General features: G+C 37.0%; 1 protein-coding gene and 1 long non-coding RNA gene across 2 annotated transcripts; both read left to right on the plus strand.

Annotated features, from left to right (window-relative positions):
• The first annotated feature begins 13,985 nt into the window (after positions 1–13,985).
• LOC141593987 (uncharacterized) lies at positions 13,986–16,328 on the plus strand. Its single transcript, XR_012521974.1, has 3 exons — positions 13,986–14,150; positions 14,248–14,355; positions 16,141–16,328. It is a non-coding gene; the product is annotated as an uncharacterized LOC141593987 (long non-coding RNA).
• Positions 16,329–16,538: 210 nt separating this feature from the next.
• LOC141597513 (uncharacterized) lies at positions 16,539–18,547 on the plus strand. Its single transcript, XM_074417980.1, has 2 exons — positions 16,539–16,580; positions 16,628–18,547. Exons 1-2 carry the CDS (start codon positions 16,539–16,541, stop codon positions 18,545–18,547), a joined length of 1,962 nt encoding a protein of 653 aa, XP_074274081.1.
• The last annotated feature ends 334 nt before the right edge of the window (positions 18,548–18,881 follow it).

Genomic DNA, 18,881 nt, shown 5'->3' on the forward strand with positions numbered 1-18,881 from the left:
AGTGATATTATGACTGTAATTTTCAAAAAAAAAAAATTATATAAGGTTGTAATCAACAATTTTCTCAAATTATAACTATTCATTATCTTCAATCCAAAATTAAGAGATTTTAGCCTTGATTCTCTCAAATTAATAATTCTTTCCATCTTCCATGAATCCTTTTCATAGTTTCATTCTATCTTCCGTATAATGCTCTGTATCCGGTCCTCTAATATCCTCATTTTATAATAACCTAAAATAAATCGTGCAAAATAAGTATCAATATGCTTCCTTACTTAGTATATTGTTAACTATTTTGTGAATCTAATACTTTATAAATTAAAGAAATGTAAAACTGTAAAAGTTCTAGGCATCAAATTACTCTGTATAATCGTATACTAGTTTACATCATGCGTAATGTATGCGTGGTATATACAAGTTATTACTTTTTAGCATATCAATACTATATATTAATTCCAGAAACCAAGGAACTTCAATGTAACTAAATAAATTTATACAAATTAATTATACTATATAGTTTTTAATCGCTAGCGCTGTATGATGGACCTGAACAAAAGACTGCAATGTAATTATTATATAGTTTTGGTAAAAAGTATAAATTTAGAAAATACTAAAATATGGCGAGTTTCCTTAAAATAACGTATAAGGGCTTGGTGGGCTTTCATTGTGATTGGGACTAGGACTCTTAGGAACTAACCCATCTAAACTAGTCGATGATTTGGACTCTAATTTAGTAGCTTGTCGTGAACTTGGAAAATGGGGGCTCAGTGGACTGTCATTGTGAGTGGGACTAGGGCCTTTAGGAACTAACTCATCCAAAGTAATCGGTGATTTGGACTCAGATTTAATGGCATGTCGCAAACTTAGGGAATGAGGGTTCGGCGGAATGTCATTGTGATCGGGACTAGGACTCTTATGAACTAACTCATCCAAACCAGTAGGGAAATGGGGGTTTGGTGGACTGTCATTGTGATCAGGACTAGGACCTTTAGAAACTAACCAATCCAAACTAGTAGAGGAATAAGGGGTTGGTGGACTCTCATTGTGATCGGGACTAGGGCCCTTTGGAACTAACCCATTCAAACTAGTAGGAGAATGAGGGCTTGGTGGATTGTCATTGTGATCTGAACTAAGACCCTTAGGAACTAACCCATCCAAACAAGTAGGGGAACGAGGACTTGGTGGATTGTCATTGTGATATGGACTATGACCCTTTGGAACTAACCCATCCAAACTAGTAGGGGAATGAGGGCTTGTTGGACTGTCATTTTGATCAGGACTAGGGCCCTTAGAAACTAACCAATCCAAACTAATAGGGAAATGAGGGCTTGGTAGGCTATTATTGTGATCGGGACTAGGGCTCTTAGAAACTAACCCATCCAAACTAGTAGGGGAATGAGGGTTTGGTAGATTGTCATTGTGATCGGGACTAGGACCCTTAGGAACTAACTTATCCAAACTAGTAGGGGAAATGAGGCTTTGTGGAGATTGAGGGCTTGGTGGACTGTTATTGTGATTGGGACTAGGGCCCTTTGGAACTAACCCATCCAAACTAATAGGGGAATGAGGGCTTGGGAGATTGTTATTGTGATCAGGACTAGGACCCTTAGGAACTAAACTATCCAAACTAGTAGGGGAAATGGGTTTTGGTGGAGAATAAGAGCCTTGTGGACTGTCATTGTGATCGGGACTAGGGCCCCTAAGAACTAACCAATCTATACTAATAAGGGAATGAGGGCTTGTTGGACTATTATTGTGATCGGGACTATGGCCTTTAGGAACTAACCCATCCAAACGAGTAGGAGAACGAGAGTTTGGTGGATTGTCATTGTGATAGAGACTAGGACCCTTAGGAACTAACTCATCCAAACTAGTATGGTAGATGGGGCTTGGTGGAGAATGAGGGGTCCGTGGTCTGTCGTTGTGATTGGGACTAGAACCCATAGAAACTAACTCATCCGAACTAAATGATGAAATTAATCTCGGCGGATTGGTGCTAACTAGTATACCAAACGCACGGTGATTTCTTGCATGTCCGCCTAGAAAGAGGAAGGCTAAACAACTCATAAGTAGCACCAATCTTAGAATAGTCATTTTAGAAAATTTTAATTTTGTCATATATTCAATGTGTTAATACAAATTTTGGAGTCAATAACTAGAAAAAAATGTGTGTATATATACATAATATAGGTTTAGGAGCTTTGGTTCATTTAAAGTGTGCAATACGAAGGATATTATAAGATTCGGTAAATAATGCCTTAAAATCAACTTTCATAGAATTATAGAATCAATATAAATAAAAATGCCTAATTTTATTTGTATATCCACCATGGTATTTTTATATTTGCTTCATATTAATTACTTTCCACAAAATCACAAATAATCTAAACAATTATACTATGTAATTGCCGCAATCACTATATGTTGGTTACTTTTCTTAAACATACAGGCTCAGAACAAAAAAATATCAAAGCAAAAAACTCAATATAGAGACAAACAATATCCTTCCTTACTTAGTATATTGTGTAACTATTTTAATAACTTACTTTATAATAACTTAAAATAAATCGTGCAAATGAGTATCAATATCCTTCCTTACTTAGTATACTGTGTAACTATTTTGTGAATCTAATACTTTATAAAGAAACGTTACATATCCTCGTAAAACTGTATAAGATCTAGGCATCAAATTACTCCGTGTAATCGTATACTAGTTTACATCCCGCGTAATGTATGCTTGGTATATACAAGTTATTACTTTTTAGCATATTACCTATAAATTAAAGTGCCACTTCATTAGTTTTAAAATTTCAACTCGATATACTTTATTTTGAGAAAAAAAAATTGATTTGCAAAACTAAAAAGGCAAGTTGACTAGTTGAGTAATGTCAGAAAATTTTAGAACTTGCATTATGTTTATTGATTGTTTATAAACACCTATAAGATCGAGAGCCTTTGGATATGTTAGAACTTGCATTATGTTGATGGGTTGAGCGGGTGTAAATGAAAGCTAACCCGACTTAGTTTAGGTAGGGTCGTTAGACAGAGAGACTCGAAACCATAATCTGATTAGGACCCTATATTGATTAAGTCTTGAGATAATGGACCCCTTTATCATCCCATATGAACCCAAACACCATATTCCTTCTTCTACTTGATTACAACCCAGTTTCTCTAGTTATTGCTTTACTTTACATTTTCGTTATTGTTTGCTTTCGTTCATTAGTTTAGTGAAACGAAATCCAAAACTTGTGATTTAAGCACCACTTTAAGTGGTTCATTTCATTGACACTCGTCCTTGAGGTTCGACCTCAACTTACATGCTATGTTAGTTTCTTGAGTTTATAAATATATGTTTGGTCGTTGTTAATGACACGGCTTATCACTTTCTTATGTAAGTAAAGATTTAAGTCGAATTTTGCATGATTGTTCATAATTAAGATTATAATAATGCTTCAAGAAAAACAAATATACGGAGTATTAATCAAAGTCGTACCAAATCATGCATTTTTATTAAGCCAATACATAATTAGAACTACAAGATATGAAGATGAACTTATACGAAGTACAAAGTATAAATATCGCTAAAAAATGACTAGTTTATTTATTACTAACATATATGGGGTAACTTGTAAAATAACTCCATATTAATGCCTTTGGGGAAGATGGGCCAGTTGGTTCGCCATTGTGATCGTGACAATCTTTAGGATCAAATAAATTTGTATAGGATAATTGGTGTCATATAATAGTATAAGGGCTTGGTGGGCTTTATTCATTGTGATTGGGACTAGGACTCCTAGGAACCAACTTATCTTAACTAGTCGATGATTTGGACTCTGATTTTGTAGCTTGTCTCGACCTTGGAAAATGGGGGCTCGGTGGACTGTCATTGTGGGTGGGACTAGGGACCTTAGGAACTAACTCATCCAAAGTAATCGGTGATTTGGACTCAGATTTAATGGCATGTCGCAAACTTAGGGAATGCGGGTTCGGTGGAATGTCATTGTGATCGGGACTAGGACCCTTATGAACTAACTCATCCAAACTAGTAGGGAAATGGGGGTTTGGTGGACTGTCATTGTGATCAGGACTAGGACCCTTAGGAACTAACCAATCCAAACTAGTAGAGGAATAAGGGGTTGGTGGACTCTCATTGTGATCGGGACTAGGGCCCTTTGGAACTAACCCATCTAAACTAGTAGAAGAATGAGGGTTTGGTGGATTGTCATTGTGATCTGAACTAAGACCCTTAGGAACTAACCCATCCAAACAAGTAGGGGAATGGGGACTTGGTGAATTGTCATTGTGATATGGACTAGGACCCTTTGGAACTAACCCATCCAAACTAGTAGGGGAATGAGGGCTTGTTGGACTGTCATTGTGATCAGGACTAGGGCCCTTTGGAACTAACCAATCCAAACTAATAGGGAAATTAGGGCTTGGTGGGCTATTATTGTGATCGGGACTAGGGCCCTTAGGAACTAACCCATCCAAACAAGTAGGGGAATGAGGACTTGGTGAATTGTCATTGTGATATGGACTAGGACCCTTTGGAACTAACCCATCCAAACTAGTAGGAGAATGAGGGCTTGTTGGACTGTCATTGTGATCAGGACTAGGGCCCTTAGGAACTAACCAATCCAAACTAATAGGGAAATTAGGGCTTGGTGGGCTATTATTGTGATCGGGACTAGGGCCCTTAGGAACTAACCCATCCAAACTAGTAGGGGAATGAGGGTTTGGTAGATTGTCATTGTGATCGGGACTAGGACCCTTAGGAACTAACTTATCCAAAATAGTAGGGGAAAGGAGGCTTTGTGGAGATTGAGGGCTTGGTGGACCGTCATTGTGATTGGGACTAGGGCTCTTTGGAATTAACCCATCCAAACTAGTAGGGGAATGAGGGCTTGGGGGATTGTTATTGTGATCAGGACTAGGACCCTTTGGAACTAAACTATCCAAACAAGTAGGGGAAATGGGTTTTGGTGGAGAATAAGAGCCTTGTGGATTGTCATTGTGATCGAGACTAGGGCCCCTAGGAACTAACCAATCTATACTAATAAGGGAATGAGGGCTTGGTGGACTATTATTGTGATCGGGACTAGGGCCTTTTGGAACTAACCCATCCAAACGAGTAGGAGAACGAGAGTTTGGTGGATTGTCATTGTGATAGGGACTAGGACCCTTAGGAACTAACTCATCCAAACTAGTATGGGAAATGGGGCTTGGTGGAGAAGGAGAGGTTTGTGGGCTGTTGTTGTGATCGGGACTAGAACCCATAGAAACTAACTTATTCGAACTAAATGATGAAATTAATCTCGGCGGATTGGTGCTAACTAGTATACCAAACGCACGGTGATTTCTTGCATGTCCGCCTACAAAGAGGAAGGCTAAACAACCCATAAGTAGCACCAATCTTAGAATAGTCATTTTAGAAAATTTTAATTTTGTCATATATTCAATGTGTTAATACAAGATTTGGAGTCAATAACTAGAAAAAAAATGTGTGTATATATACATAATATAGGTTTAGGAGCTTTGGTTCATTTAAAGTGTGCAATACGAAGGATATTATAAGATTCGGTAAATAATGCCTTAAAATCAACTTTCGTAGAATTATAGAATCAATATAAATAAAAATGCCTAATTTAATTTTTATATCCACCATGGTATTTTTATATTTGCTTCATATTAATTACTTTCCACAAAATCACAAATAATCCAAACAATTATACTATGTAATTGCCGCAATCACTATATGTTGGTTACTTTTCTTAAACATACAGGCTCAGAACAAAAAAATATCAAAGCAAAAAACTCAATATAGAGACAAACAATATCCTTCCTTACTTAGTATATTGTGTAACTATTTTAATAACTTACTTTATAATAACTTAAAATAAATCGTGCAAATGAGTATCAATATCCTTCCTTACTTAGTATACTGTGTAACTATTTTGTGAATCTAATACTTTATAAAGAAATGTTACATATCCTCGTAAAACTGTATAAGTTCTAGGCATCAAATTACTCCGTGTAATCGTATACTAGTTTACATCCCGCGTAATGTATGCTTGGTATATACAAGTTATTACTTTTTAGCATATTACCTATAAATTAAAGTGCCACTTCATTAGTTTTAAAATTTTAACTCGATATACTTTATTTTGAGAAAAAAAATTGATTTGCAAAACTAAAAAGGCAAGTTGACTAGTTGAGTAATGTCAGAAAATTTTAGAACTTGCATTATGTTTATTGATTGTTTATAAACACCTATAAGACCGAGAGCCTTTGGATATGTTAGAACTTGCATTATGTTGATGGGTTGAGTGGGTGTAAATGAAAGCTAACCCGACTTAGTTTAGATAGGGTCATTAGACATAGAGACTCGAAACCATAATCTGATTAGGACCCTATATTGATTAAGTCTTGAGATAGTGGACCCCTTTATCATCCCATATGAACCCAAACACCATATTCCTTCTTCTACTTGATTACAACCCAGTTTCTCTAGTTATTGCTTTACTTTACATTTTCGTTATTGTTTGCTTTCGTTCATTAGTAGAGTGAAACGAAATCCAAAACTTGTGATTTAAGCACCACTTTAAGTGGTTCATTTCATTGACACTCGTCCTTGAGGTTCGACCTCAACTTACATGCTATGTTAGTTTCTTGATTTTATAAATATATGTTTGGTCGTTGTTAATGACACGGTTTATCACTTTCTTATGTAAGTAAAGATTTAAGTCGAATTTTGCATGATTGTTCATAATTGAGATTATAATAATGCTTCAAGAAAAACAAATATACGGAGTATTAATCAAAGTCGTACCAAATCATGCATTTTTATTAAGCCAGTACATAATTAGAACTACAAGATATGAAGATGAACTTATACGGAGTACAAAGTATAAATATCGCTAAAAAATGACTAGTTTATTTATTACTAACATATATGGGGTAACTTGTAAAATAACTCCATATTAATGCCTTTGGGGAATATGGGCCAGTTGGTTCGCCATTGTGATCGTGACGATCTTTAGGATCAAATAAATTTGTATAGGATAATTGGTGTCATATAATAGTATAAGGGCTTGGTGGGCTTTATTCATTGTGATTGGGACTAGGACTCCTCGGAACCAACCTATCTAAACTAGTCGATGATTTGGACTCTGATTTTGTAGCTTGTCTCGACCTTGGAAAATGGGGGCTCGGTGGACTGTCATTGTGAGTGGGACTAGGGCCCTTAGGAACTAACTCATCCAAAGTAATCGGTGATTTGGACTCAGATTTAATGGCATGTCGCAAACTTAGGGAATGCGGGTTCGGTGGAATGTCATTGTGATCGGGACTAGGACCCTTATGAACTAACTCATCCAAACTAGTAGGGAAATGCGGGTTTGGTGGACTGTCATTGTGATCAGGACTAGGACCCTTAGGAACTAACCAATCCAAACTAGTAGAGGAATAAGGGGTTGGTGGACTCTCATTGTGATCGGGACTAGGGCTCTTTGGAACTAACCCATCTAAACTAGTAGAAGAATGAGGGCTTGGTGGATTGTCATTGTGATCTGAACTAAGACCCTTAGGAACTAACCCATCCAAACAAGTAGGGGAATGAGGACTTGGTGAATTGTCATTGTGATATAGACTAGGACCCTTTGGAACTAACCCATCCAAACTAGTAGGAGAATGAGGGCTTGTTGGACTGTCATTGTGATCAGGACTAGGGCCCTTAGGAACTAACCAATCCAAACTAATAGGGAAATTAGGGCTTGGTGGGCTATTATTGTGATCGGGACTAGGGCCCTTAGGAACTAACCCATCCAAACTAGTAGGGGAATGAGGGTTTGGTAGATTGTCATTGTGATCGGGACTAGGACCTTTAGGAACTAACTTATCAAAAATAGTAGGGGAAAAGAGGCTTTGTGGAGATTGAGGGCTTGGTGGACTGTCATTGTGATTGGGACTAGGGCTCTTTGGAATTAACCCATCCAAACTAGTAGGGGAATGAGGGCTTGGGGGATTGTTATTGTGATCAGGACTAGGACCCTTTGGAACTAAACTATCCAAACAAGTAGGGGAAATGGGTTTTGGCGGAGAATAAGAGCCTTGTGGATTGTCATTGTGATCGAGACTAGGGCCCCTAGGAACTAACCAATCTATACTAATAAGGGAATGAGGGCTTGGTGGACTATTATTGTGATCGGGACTAGGGCCTTTTGGAACTAACCCATCCAAACGAGTAGGAGAACGAGAGTTTGGTGGATTGTCATTGTGATAGGGACTAGGACCCTTAGGAACTAACTCATCCAAACTAGTATGGGAAATGGGGCTTGGTGGAGAAGGAGAGGTTTGTGGGCTGTCGTTGTGATCGGGACTAGAACCCATAGAAACTAACTCATTCGAACTAAATGATGAAATTAATCTCGGCGGATTGGTGCTAACTAGTATACCAAACGCACGGTGATTTCTTGCATGTCCGCCTACAAAGAGGAAGGCTAAACAACCCATAAGTAGCACCAATCTTAGAATAGTCATTTTAGAAAATTTTAATTTTGTCATATATTCAATGTGTTAATACAAGATTTGGAGTCAATAACTAGAAAAAAAATGTGTGTATATATACATAATATAGGTTTAGGAGCTTTGGTTCATTTAAAGTGTGCAATACGAAGGATATTATAAGATTCGGTAAATAATGCCTTAAAATCAACTTTCATAGAATTATAGAATCAATATAAATAAAAATGCCTAATTTAATTTTTATATCCACCATGGTATTTTTATATTTGCTTCATATTAATTACTTTCCACAAAATCACAAATAATCCAAACAATTATACTATGTAATTGCCGCAATGACTATATGTTGGTTACTTTTCTTAAACATACAGGCTCAGAACAAAAAAATATCAAAGCAAAAAACTCAATATAGAGACAAACAATATCCTTCCTTACTTAGTATATTGTGTAACTATTTTAATAACTTACTTTATAATAACTTAAAATAAATCGTGCAAATGAGTATCAATATCCTTCCTTACTTAGTATACTGTGTAACTATTTTGTGAATCTAATACTTTATAAAGAAACGTTACATATCCTCGTAAAACTGTATAAGTTCTAGGCATCAAATTACTCCGTGTAATCGTATACTAGTTTACATCCCGCGTAATGTATGCTTGGTATATACAAGTTATTACTTTTTAGCATATTACCTATAAATTAAAGTGCCACTTCATTAGTTTTAAAATTTCAACTCGATATACTTTATTTTGAGAAAAAAAATTGATTTGCAAAACTAAAAAGGCAAGTTGACTAGTTGAGTAATGTCAGAAAATTTTAGAACTTGCATTATGTTTATTGATTGTTTATAAACACCTATAAGATCGAGAGCCTTTGGATATGTTCGAACTTGCATTATGTTGATGGGTTGAGCGGGTGTAAATGAAAGCTAACCCGACTTAGTTTAGGTAGGGTCATTAGACAGAGAGACTCGAAACCATAATCTGATTAGGACCCTATATTGATTAAGTCTTGAGATAGTGGACCCCTTTATCATCCCATATGAACCCAAACACCATATTTCTTCTTCTACTTGATTACAACCCAGTTTCTCTAGTTATTGCTTTACTTTACATTTTCGTTATTGTTTGCTTTCGTTCATTAGTTTAGTGAAACGAAATCCAAAACTTGTGATTTAAGCACCACTTTAAGTGGTTCATTTCATTGACACTCGTCCTTGAGGTTCGACCTCAACTTACATGCTATGTTAGTTTCTTGATTTTATAAATATATGTTTGGTCGTTGTTAATGACACGGTTTATCACTTTCTTATGTAAGTAAAGATCTAAGTCGAATTTTGCATGATTGTTCATAATTGAGATTATAATAATGCTTCAAGAAAAACAAATATACGGAGTATTAATCAAAGTCCTACCAAATCATGCATTTTTATTAAGCCAATACATAATTAGAACTACAAGATATGAAGATGAACTTATACGGAGTACAAAGTATAAATATCGCTAAAAAATGACTAGTTTATTTATTACTAACATATATGGGGTAACTTGTAAAATAACTCCATATTAATGCCTTTGGGGAATATGGGCCAGTTGGTTCGCCATTGTGATCGTGACGATCTTTAGGATCAAATAAATTTGTATAGGATAATTGGTGTCATATAATAGTATAAGGGCTTGGTGGGCTTTATTCATTGTGATTGGGACTAGGACTCCTCGGAACCAACTTATCTAAACTAGTCGATGATTTGGACTCTGATTTTGTAGCTTGTCTCGACCTTGGAAAATGGGGGCTCGGTGGACTGTCATTGTGAGTGGGACTAGGGCCCTTAGGAACTAACTCATCCAAAGTAATCGGTGATTTGGACTCAGATTTAATGGCATGTCGCAAACTTAGGGAATGCGGGTTCGGTGGAATGTCATTGTGATCGGGACTAGGACCCTTATGAACTAACTCATCCAAACTAGTAGGAAATGGGGTTTGGTGGACATCATTGTGATCGGGACTAGGACCCTTAGGAACTAACCAATCCAAACTAGTAGAGGAATAAGGGGTTGGTGGACTCTCATTGTGATCGGGACTAGGGCCCTTTGGAACTAACCCATCTAAACTAGTAGAAGAATGAGGGCTTGGTGGATTGTCATTATGATCTGAACTAAGACCCTTAGGAACTAACCCATCCAAACAAGTAGGGGAATGAGGACTTGGTGAATTGTCATTGCGATATGGACTAGGACCCTTTGGAACTAACCCATCCAAACTAGTAGGAGAATGAGGGCTTGTTGGACTGTCATTGTGATCAGGACTAGGACCCTTAGGAACTAACCAATCCAAACTAGTAGAGGAATAAGGGTTTGGTGGACTCTCATTGTGATCGGGACTAGGGCCCTTTGGAACTAACCCATCTAAACTAGTAGAAGAATGAGGGCTTGGTGGATTGTCATTGTGATCTGAACTAAGACCCTTAGGAACTAACCCATCCAAACAAGTAGGGGAATGAGGACTTGGTGAATTGTAATTGTGATATGGACTAGGACCCTTAGGAACTAACCCATCCAAACTAGTAGGGGAATGAGGGTTTGGTAGATTGTCATTGTGATCGGGACTAGGACCCTTAGGAACTAACTTATCCAAAATAGTTGGGGAAAAGAGGCTTTGTGGAGATTGAGGGCTGGTGTACTGTCATTGTGATTGGGACTAGGGCTCTTTGGAACTAACCCATCCAAACTAGTAGGGGAATGAGGGCTTGGGGGATTGTTATTGTGATCAGGACTAGGACCCTTTGGAACTAAACTATCCAAACAAGTAGGGGAAATGGGTTTTGGTGGAGAATAAGAGCCTTGTGGATTGTCATTGTGATCGAGACTAGGGCCCCTAGGAACTAACCAATCTATACTAATAAGGGAATGAGGGCTTGGTGGACTATTATTGTGATCGGGACTAGGGCCTTTTGGAACTAACCCATCCAAACGAGTAGGAGAACGAGAGTTTGGTGGATTGTCATTGTGATAGGGACTAGGACCCTTAGGAACTAACTCATCCAAACTAGTATGGGAAATGGGGCTTGGTGGAGAATGAGAGGTTTGTGGGCTGTCGTTGTGATCGGGACTAGAACCCATAGAAACTAACTCATTCGAACTAAATGATGAAATTAATCTCGGCGGATTGGTGCTAACTAGTATACCAAACGCACGGTGATTTCTTGCATGTCCGCCTACAAAGAGGAAGGCTAAACAACCCATAAGTAGCACCAATCTTAGAATAGTCATTTTAGAAAATTTTAATTTTGTCATATATTGAATGTGTTAATACAAGATTTGGAGTCAATAACTAGAAAAAAAATGTGTGTATATATACATAATATAGGTTTAGGAGCTTTGGTTCATTTAAAGTGTGCAATACGAAGGATATTATAAGATTCGGTAAATAATGCCTTAAAATCAACTTTCATAGAATTATAGAATCAATATAAATAAAAATGCCTAATTTAATTTTTATATCCACCATGGTATTTTTATATTTGCTTCATATTAATTACTTTCCACAAAATCACAAATAATCCAAACAATTATACTATGTAATTGCCGCAATCACTATATGTTGGTTACTTGCTTAAACATACAGGCTCAGAACAAAAAAATATCAAAGCAAAAAACTCAATATAGAGACAAACAATATCCTTCCTTACTTAGTATATTGTGTAACTATTTTAATAACTTACTTTATAATAACTTAAAATAAATCGTGCAAATGAGTATCAATATCCTTCCTTACTTAGTATACTGTGTAACTATTTTGTGAATCTAATACTTTATAAAGAAACGTTACTTTATTTTGAGAAAAAAAATTGATTTGCAAAACTAAAAAGGCAAGTTGACTAGTTGAGTAATGTCAGAAAATTTTAGAACTTGCATTATGTTTATTGATTGTTTATAAACACCTATAAGATCGAGAGCCTTTGGATATGTTAGAACTTGCATTATGTTGATGGGTTGAGCGGGTGTAAATGAAAGCTAACCCGACTTAGTTTAGGTAGGGTCGTTAGACAGAGAGACTCGAAACCATAATCTGATTAGGACCCTATATTGATTAAGTCTTGAGATAATGGACCCCTTTATCATCCCATATGAACCCAAACACCATATTCCTTCTTCTACTTGATTACAACCCAGTTTCTCTAGTTATTGCTTTACTTTACATTTTCGTTATTGTTTGCTTTCGTTCATTAGTTTAGTGAAACGAAATCCAAAACTTGTGATTTAAGCACCACCTTAAGTGGTTCATTTCATTGACACTCGTCCTTGAGGTTCGACCTCAACTTACATGCTATGTTAGTTTATTGAGTTTATAAATATATGTTTGGTCGTTGTTAATGACACGGTTTATCACTTTTTTATGTAAGTAAAGATTTAAGTCGAATTTTGCATGATTGTTCATAATTGAGATTATAATAATGCTTCAAGAAAAACAAATATACGGAGTATTAATCAAAGTCGTAACAAATCATGCATTTTTATTAAGCCAATACATAATTAGAACTACAAGATATGAAGATGAACTTATACGGAGTACAAAGTATAAATATCGCTAAAAAATGACTAGTTTATTTATTACTAACATATATGGGGTAACTTGTAAAATAACTCCATATTAATGCCTTTGGGGAAGATGGGCCAGTTGGTTCGCCATTGTGATCGTGACGATCTTTAGGATCAAATAAATTTGTATAGGATAATTGGTGTCGTCATAGAATGATGAGAGAGAAAATTTGGAGAGAGAAAATTCTCTGAATTTGAGATAACGGTTTCTGAACAATGGCGAGGAAACTTACTGCTGCTGCTCATCATTCTACAACAAATTCAACAAAAAATCCATCTAAAAAAAATAATTCATCAAGTATTAATCACAATAATAGTAGTAATAAATCTAGTACTCCTACAAAAATTATTTTTAATAACAATAAAAATTCTGTTCCAACTCCTCAAGTGGAAACGATTGGTGAAGAATGTAACGCCCCGTAAATTTCGGACCGTTAATATATTTCAGAAATAATTTATGAATCAAAATAAAAGTGATAATTAAGTATTTAAAGTAAAAATAATTTAAAGAAATATAATTTTATTATATTTTGAAGAAAAGTATTTATTTTGATAGTTTTGAAAGGTTTAAAAATAGTTTAAACCGTGTAAAATCTTTTATTTTGAATTAAGGGCGTATCGGGGGGGAATGACAATTCGTTTGAACGTTGGGTAAACGAAATTGGAAATGGGTCGTATGAATACTCAATTTTATTGTAATCTCGTGTTTAAAGACTTTGGACTTGACGGAATTTGCATCTGACTTACGGATTTAATTATTTTTGAAACGAGTCAAAACCGACTCGTTAAAAATCCCGACTAAAATTTCCGCACGTACCTTTTTCCTCCTTTCTTCCCTTACCCGGCAGCTTCCCCTCCCCTTTCCTTTTATTTTTCTGAAATTTTTGGTGTTCATCCAATAAAAACACCAAAACCCCATTTTCATACACATTCAAGCTCAAAATCGTCATAAAATCTTCGTTTCTTGTCCGTTTTTCGCATAATTTACCTTTCCGGAATCCCCTCGCCACGATCTACGACTTAGTATGTTCTAATTTCAATTTTCATTAAGTTATTTTAAGACCAAATTTCGGTGATTTCGGTTTTGTGCTTAATTTTTGTGTTTTTATTGTTTAATTAGGTGAAGGATTGGAAGACGAGTTCGGGGACTCGTATATTGTAGAGGATAGCGGTTAGTTGTGGTTAGGGTTTCGATTTTGAGGACTAATTGCTCATTTTCTAGCTTAAGGTAACATATTTCGAGCTACTCGACGAATTATCGTCACATGTTTTTGATTTTTATATGTTTGGTGAATTTTAATTTGGGTAGTAATTTTCACATGTTAAATTTAGTTGCATGCAAGCTTAAGTTGTGCCTTTTGGTAGTTTAAATTATCAAAGTTGAATTGGGGACGATTAATTAATTTTCAGACGGTCTTATAATGTATAAAAATGAAAAAAAAAAAGAAGAAATGAAATGGTGCGGCAAATGGGCCCGGCAGCAGCCGACAGCCCACGGCAGCCCCGGCCGGTCTTGGGGTTGGCCCGGTCGGTCCGTTGCTTGTTTCGCGGTTTTCCATGCTTTGTCCGTCATTTTAGGTTCATCATGGATATAATTAGTATGAGTTTACATGGTTAAATTTGTTAAGAGAATCATAAAAGTAGCTAAAAGTTATGCTAATGGTAGAAAAATTATGTTATATTGACAATTATCACATGTTAGGATAATTTACAAAATGAAATGGTAATTAATAGGCTCAAAATGAATTTTATAGTGATAATTGTAATGTTTTGTTGATTGTGCTTGAAAACCGAGCCTTAGTCCCTTTGATCGATGCGATGTCGATTAATTGAGTGATTGGTCACCGCAATTTGACCCGTACCTGTCGCAGGGCTGGGGTTGCGGGTAAAAATTCGGTTGAATGATTTAGATAATCGGCCTTTTTCTTGTTTTAGGCCATTTATTATATCTCTATTTCACATGTGTAATTAGTTGAATTTAAATAGTTTCTTATTTAGTCGATTGAATTTAAATAGCTTCTCATTTTGTAGTAATGGCCCTAGTTTTCCCTAAAGCCTTTTATATTGTTATATTTGCTAGGATTGGAAATTAGTATTGAATTCTTATTGAGGAACTGTTGGGATTGTATCTTTGTAAATAGACATTTATATAGCTTTCACATGATAGAATGTTAGAATTTATGTTGGTAAGTAGGACTTTTTGCCCTCTTAAGGTTAAGTGGGTGTCTTACTTGACTTATGTGGTGAGTTTTGGGTGGTGTGGGCTAAAATATTCAAGTCGGGACTAGGCGTGACTAGGTCCTAGGTGAGTATTTCGGCCTTCATCATAGATAGGTCTTTATAGTCTCTGACGAGTATATGTTCACTGCTTGATAGCCTTTGTGTTCCTGACTAGTGGATGTTAATCCAAGTTGGGGCATGACCTCAGGTACTAATTTTGATAGTATGGGGTCAGCTTAAGTACTAGCCGACCCTTCGGTGGTGTCCTTAGGGTACTCACTTCATCTTGTTTTAAAAAAAGTTGTGAGTCTTGGGTGCGGTGGTGTGTATCCGCATGTCTAGGTCTCTTGTGATTTTAGGCTAGGGTTGTGTTGTCTCTTGGCCATGTTTTCTTAATAGTAACCGCTGAGCCAAGATACCGGTTCGATTACCTTCCCTACCTCGTGGTATAGACTTGAGTTACAAAGTGACTATTGACCGTACTAAGAACTTATGCCTGTCTTTGATATATTGCCCTTTCTTGTTTGATGATTCTATGAATCATAGAAGGTGAGATGCAAGCCGGCTATGGTTGATAGAGTTTGGATTACAATTTGTTATATGATTCACATGATAGTTAGTTGGGTCAGTTTAGGGGTCATTTGTTAGAATACATGATAAGTAAATGGTTTATCAAATTGTTTACATGTTACATTACATGTTACATTAATTTTGACGATTCGTGGCTGGGAGGACTCGAAGTTACTCCCCACTGAATTGTGGCTTTCGTGTTTGTATAAAATGCGATTGACAGGTAGTTGATGCTTTGTTGGGGGTCACAGACGGCTAGTGAGCAAGGAACCTTGGACCTAGTTTTGGCTATCTTATTAGTAAACCTTTTACACTTTTGGTTTGTATATAATTTGAAGGGACATATGTCTCCCTTTCTATTTTTGGTTTGTATCCTTATATTTCCGCGTCTTTAGTTATATATGTAAGTTAGTTTATCACCACAGCGGGGTTATGACACTCTTCTTGAGTTGGAATTGGTTGTGAATGGTTTGGTTAGAAAATTTTTTGAAATTGCAGGTTTTGGACTAGTTGAACCATTTACAAACATATCCTACCAGTTTTAATGTAGAATTTACGTATATAATTAAGGCTAGAGTTAAGGGTGTCACAAAGAACTTGAATCGGCGAGGAAGCAGGTAGATGAGGTTGTCCAGCAAGCTGCTTAGACGGTCCTGGTGGACGGTCTAGTGTTATCTGATGATCCGCAGGACTGGAGAACTGTTTCAAAGGTACCATCACCTCCTGCAACTCGTCTGGAACCTATTGCTGAAGCTGAATGTGAGACTGGGGAATGTTCAAGCCCACGACTGAAATTGACTGCTGAGGATGTGTCTGCGGAAATTGAATACTGGAAATTGGCGGTCTATGGATATGTCATGGGTGCGAATCCTCCGAGGGATGTGCTTGATAATTTTCTGAGACGTATGTGGTCAGCATATGAGATTACCCAGATCTCGTTCCTTCCAAATGGTTTATTTGTGGTAAGATTTGCCAAACCTGAACATCACAAACTAGTTCTGGCAAATGGAATGTTCATTTTTGATGGGAAACCTATAATTGTTAAACCATGGGATCCTTCTGTTAGAATTTCTAAAGTCTCTGTTAAGAAGGTCCCTATTTGGGTTAAATTGGTAGGACTTGATCTTAAATTTTGGGGGGCTAAATGTTTGGAGAAACTGGCAGGATTAGTTGGTAGGTTTATCAAAATTGATGATACTACCATTGAAAAATCTCTGTTAGGCTTTGCTAGACTCATGATTGAAGTAGAAATTGATCAGGTCTTCCCTAACCAAATTGTTTTTGAGGATGAGTTAGGAGCTGAAGTCAGGGTGTCCGTTGAATATGACTGGTTGCCTATCACATGCCAAAAGTGTAAAGGAATTGGACACAATACCTCTAACAGTAGGAAAAAGGAGTTAAGGAATAGACGTGTGGTCTCTCAACCTCTGAAACAAGTCTGGAAACCTAAACTGGGTGGGACTGTGACTACTGTGGATCCCAAGGAATTTCCACCTTTAAGGCCCACTCAGACAGTGGAATCTAGGAATATTGAGGGTATACCTGGGCCACTTTCTACTCCAGTCATTACTCCATCTCATGTTAATCCTGGTCCCATCTACACTCCTGCTAGAGTGATCTCTAAGATGACTAGGCATGAGTCCAGGAGGGTTGCTGGTAAGGACAAGGAATTCTCTGCCACTTTTAATGCTGAATTAGCTGAGGCCTCTGATGTAGTTCAGGCTACTGATGTTACTGAATTGGTTGATAAAGGTGGTGGAGGGGGGGGGGGGCTGTTGTATCCCCCAATGATTAAGATGGGAGTATGGAATGTGAGGGGCCTTAATAGTGATAATAAACAGAAAGATATTAAATGGTTTCTGCATCATAATGATGTGGATCTATTTGGGCTCCTTGAGACTAGGGTAAAACCTGGTTCTCTAAATAAAGTGACTAATAATGTGTGTTATGGCTGGGATTTTGTTACTAATACTATGTTGCACTCTGGTGGTAGAATTTGGATACTATGGAAGAATAATAAGGTGGATGTAGAAGTCCTGGAAATGGCTGACCAGTTTATTCATGTTAAAATAAAAGTGCTCTTGACTGGGCACAGTTTTATTGCCACTTTTGTCTATGCCTACAATAAAATTGAAGATAGGGTACCTCTCTGGAATGCTTTGCTTAGGAACCGTGTTACTGGACCTTGGATTGTCTTGGGAGACTTTAATAATGTCATGTTTTCAAATGAAAGATTGGGGGGTATTGTTAAAGATGATGAGATGTTCCCTTTCCAATCCACAGTCAACAATTGTGATCTTCATGATATGAAAACTACTGGAGCATTTTTTACCTGGAATAATAAGCAACCTAGTGCTACTAGGGTCTTTAGCAGGATTGATAGAGTATTGATTAATGGTGATTGGTTGAACTTATGGCCTGACTGGGTGGCTCATTTCCAACCTGAAGGGGAATTTGATCACTGCCCTTGTGTGGTTTTTTGTGGAGAGATGCCTAAAGGGAAGAAGAGGCCCTTTAAGTTCTTTAATATGTGGACCAAAGTGGAGGAGTATAATGTACTAGTGGCTCAAAGCAAAGTGGCGGATGCGAGTCACCGGTACACCTATGTTCAGAGTGGTCAGGAAGCTTAAGATGTTGAAGCCTAGCCTGAAATGCCTCAATAAGGATTTATTTTCAGATGTGGAAAGGAATGCTGATGTGGCCTATAACCTGCTCCTTGATTGTCAATTGCAGCTTCAGTCTGACCCTACTAATAACTCTTTGATGGATAAGGAAAGGCAAGTCAGGGAATCTTATCACATGCTTGATGAAGCCAGGAAGGATTTTTTAAAGCAGAAAGTGAAGGCTGCCTGGGTTAAAGATGGGGATGCTAACACTCAAATGTTTCACCATGCTATCAAGCAGAGGCAAATCCATAACAAAGTTCTTCAGATTCAAAATAATAATGGGAATGTGTGTAAGGAC

Source organism: Silene latifolia, chromosome 8 (genome assembly GCF_048544455.1).
Source record: "Silene latifolia isolate original U9 population chromosome 8, ASM4854445v1, whole genome shotgun sequence".
NCBI classification, from domain to species: Eukaryota; Viridiplantae; Streptophyta; class Magnoliopsida; order Caryophyllales; family Caryophyllaceae; genus Silene; species Silene latifolia.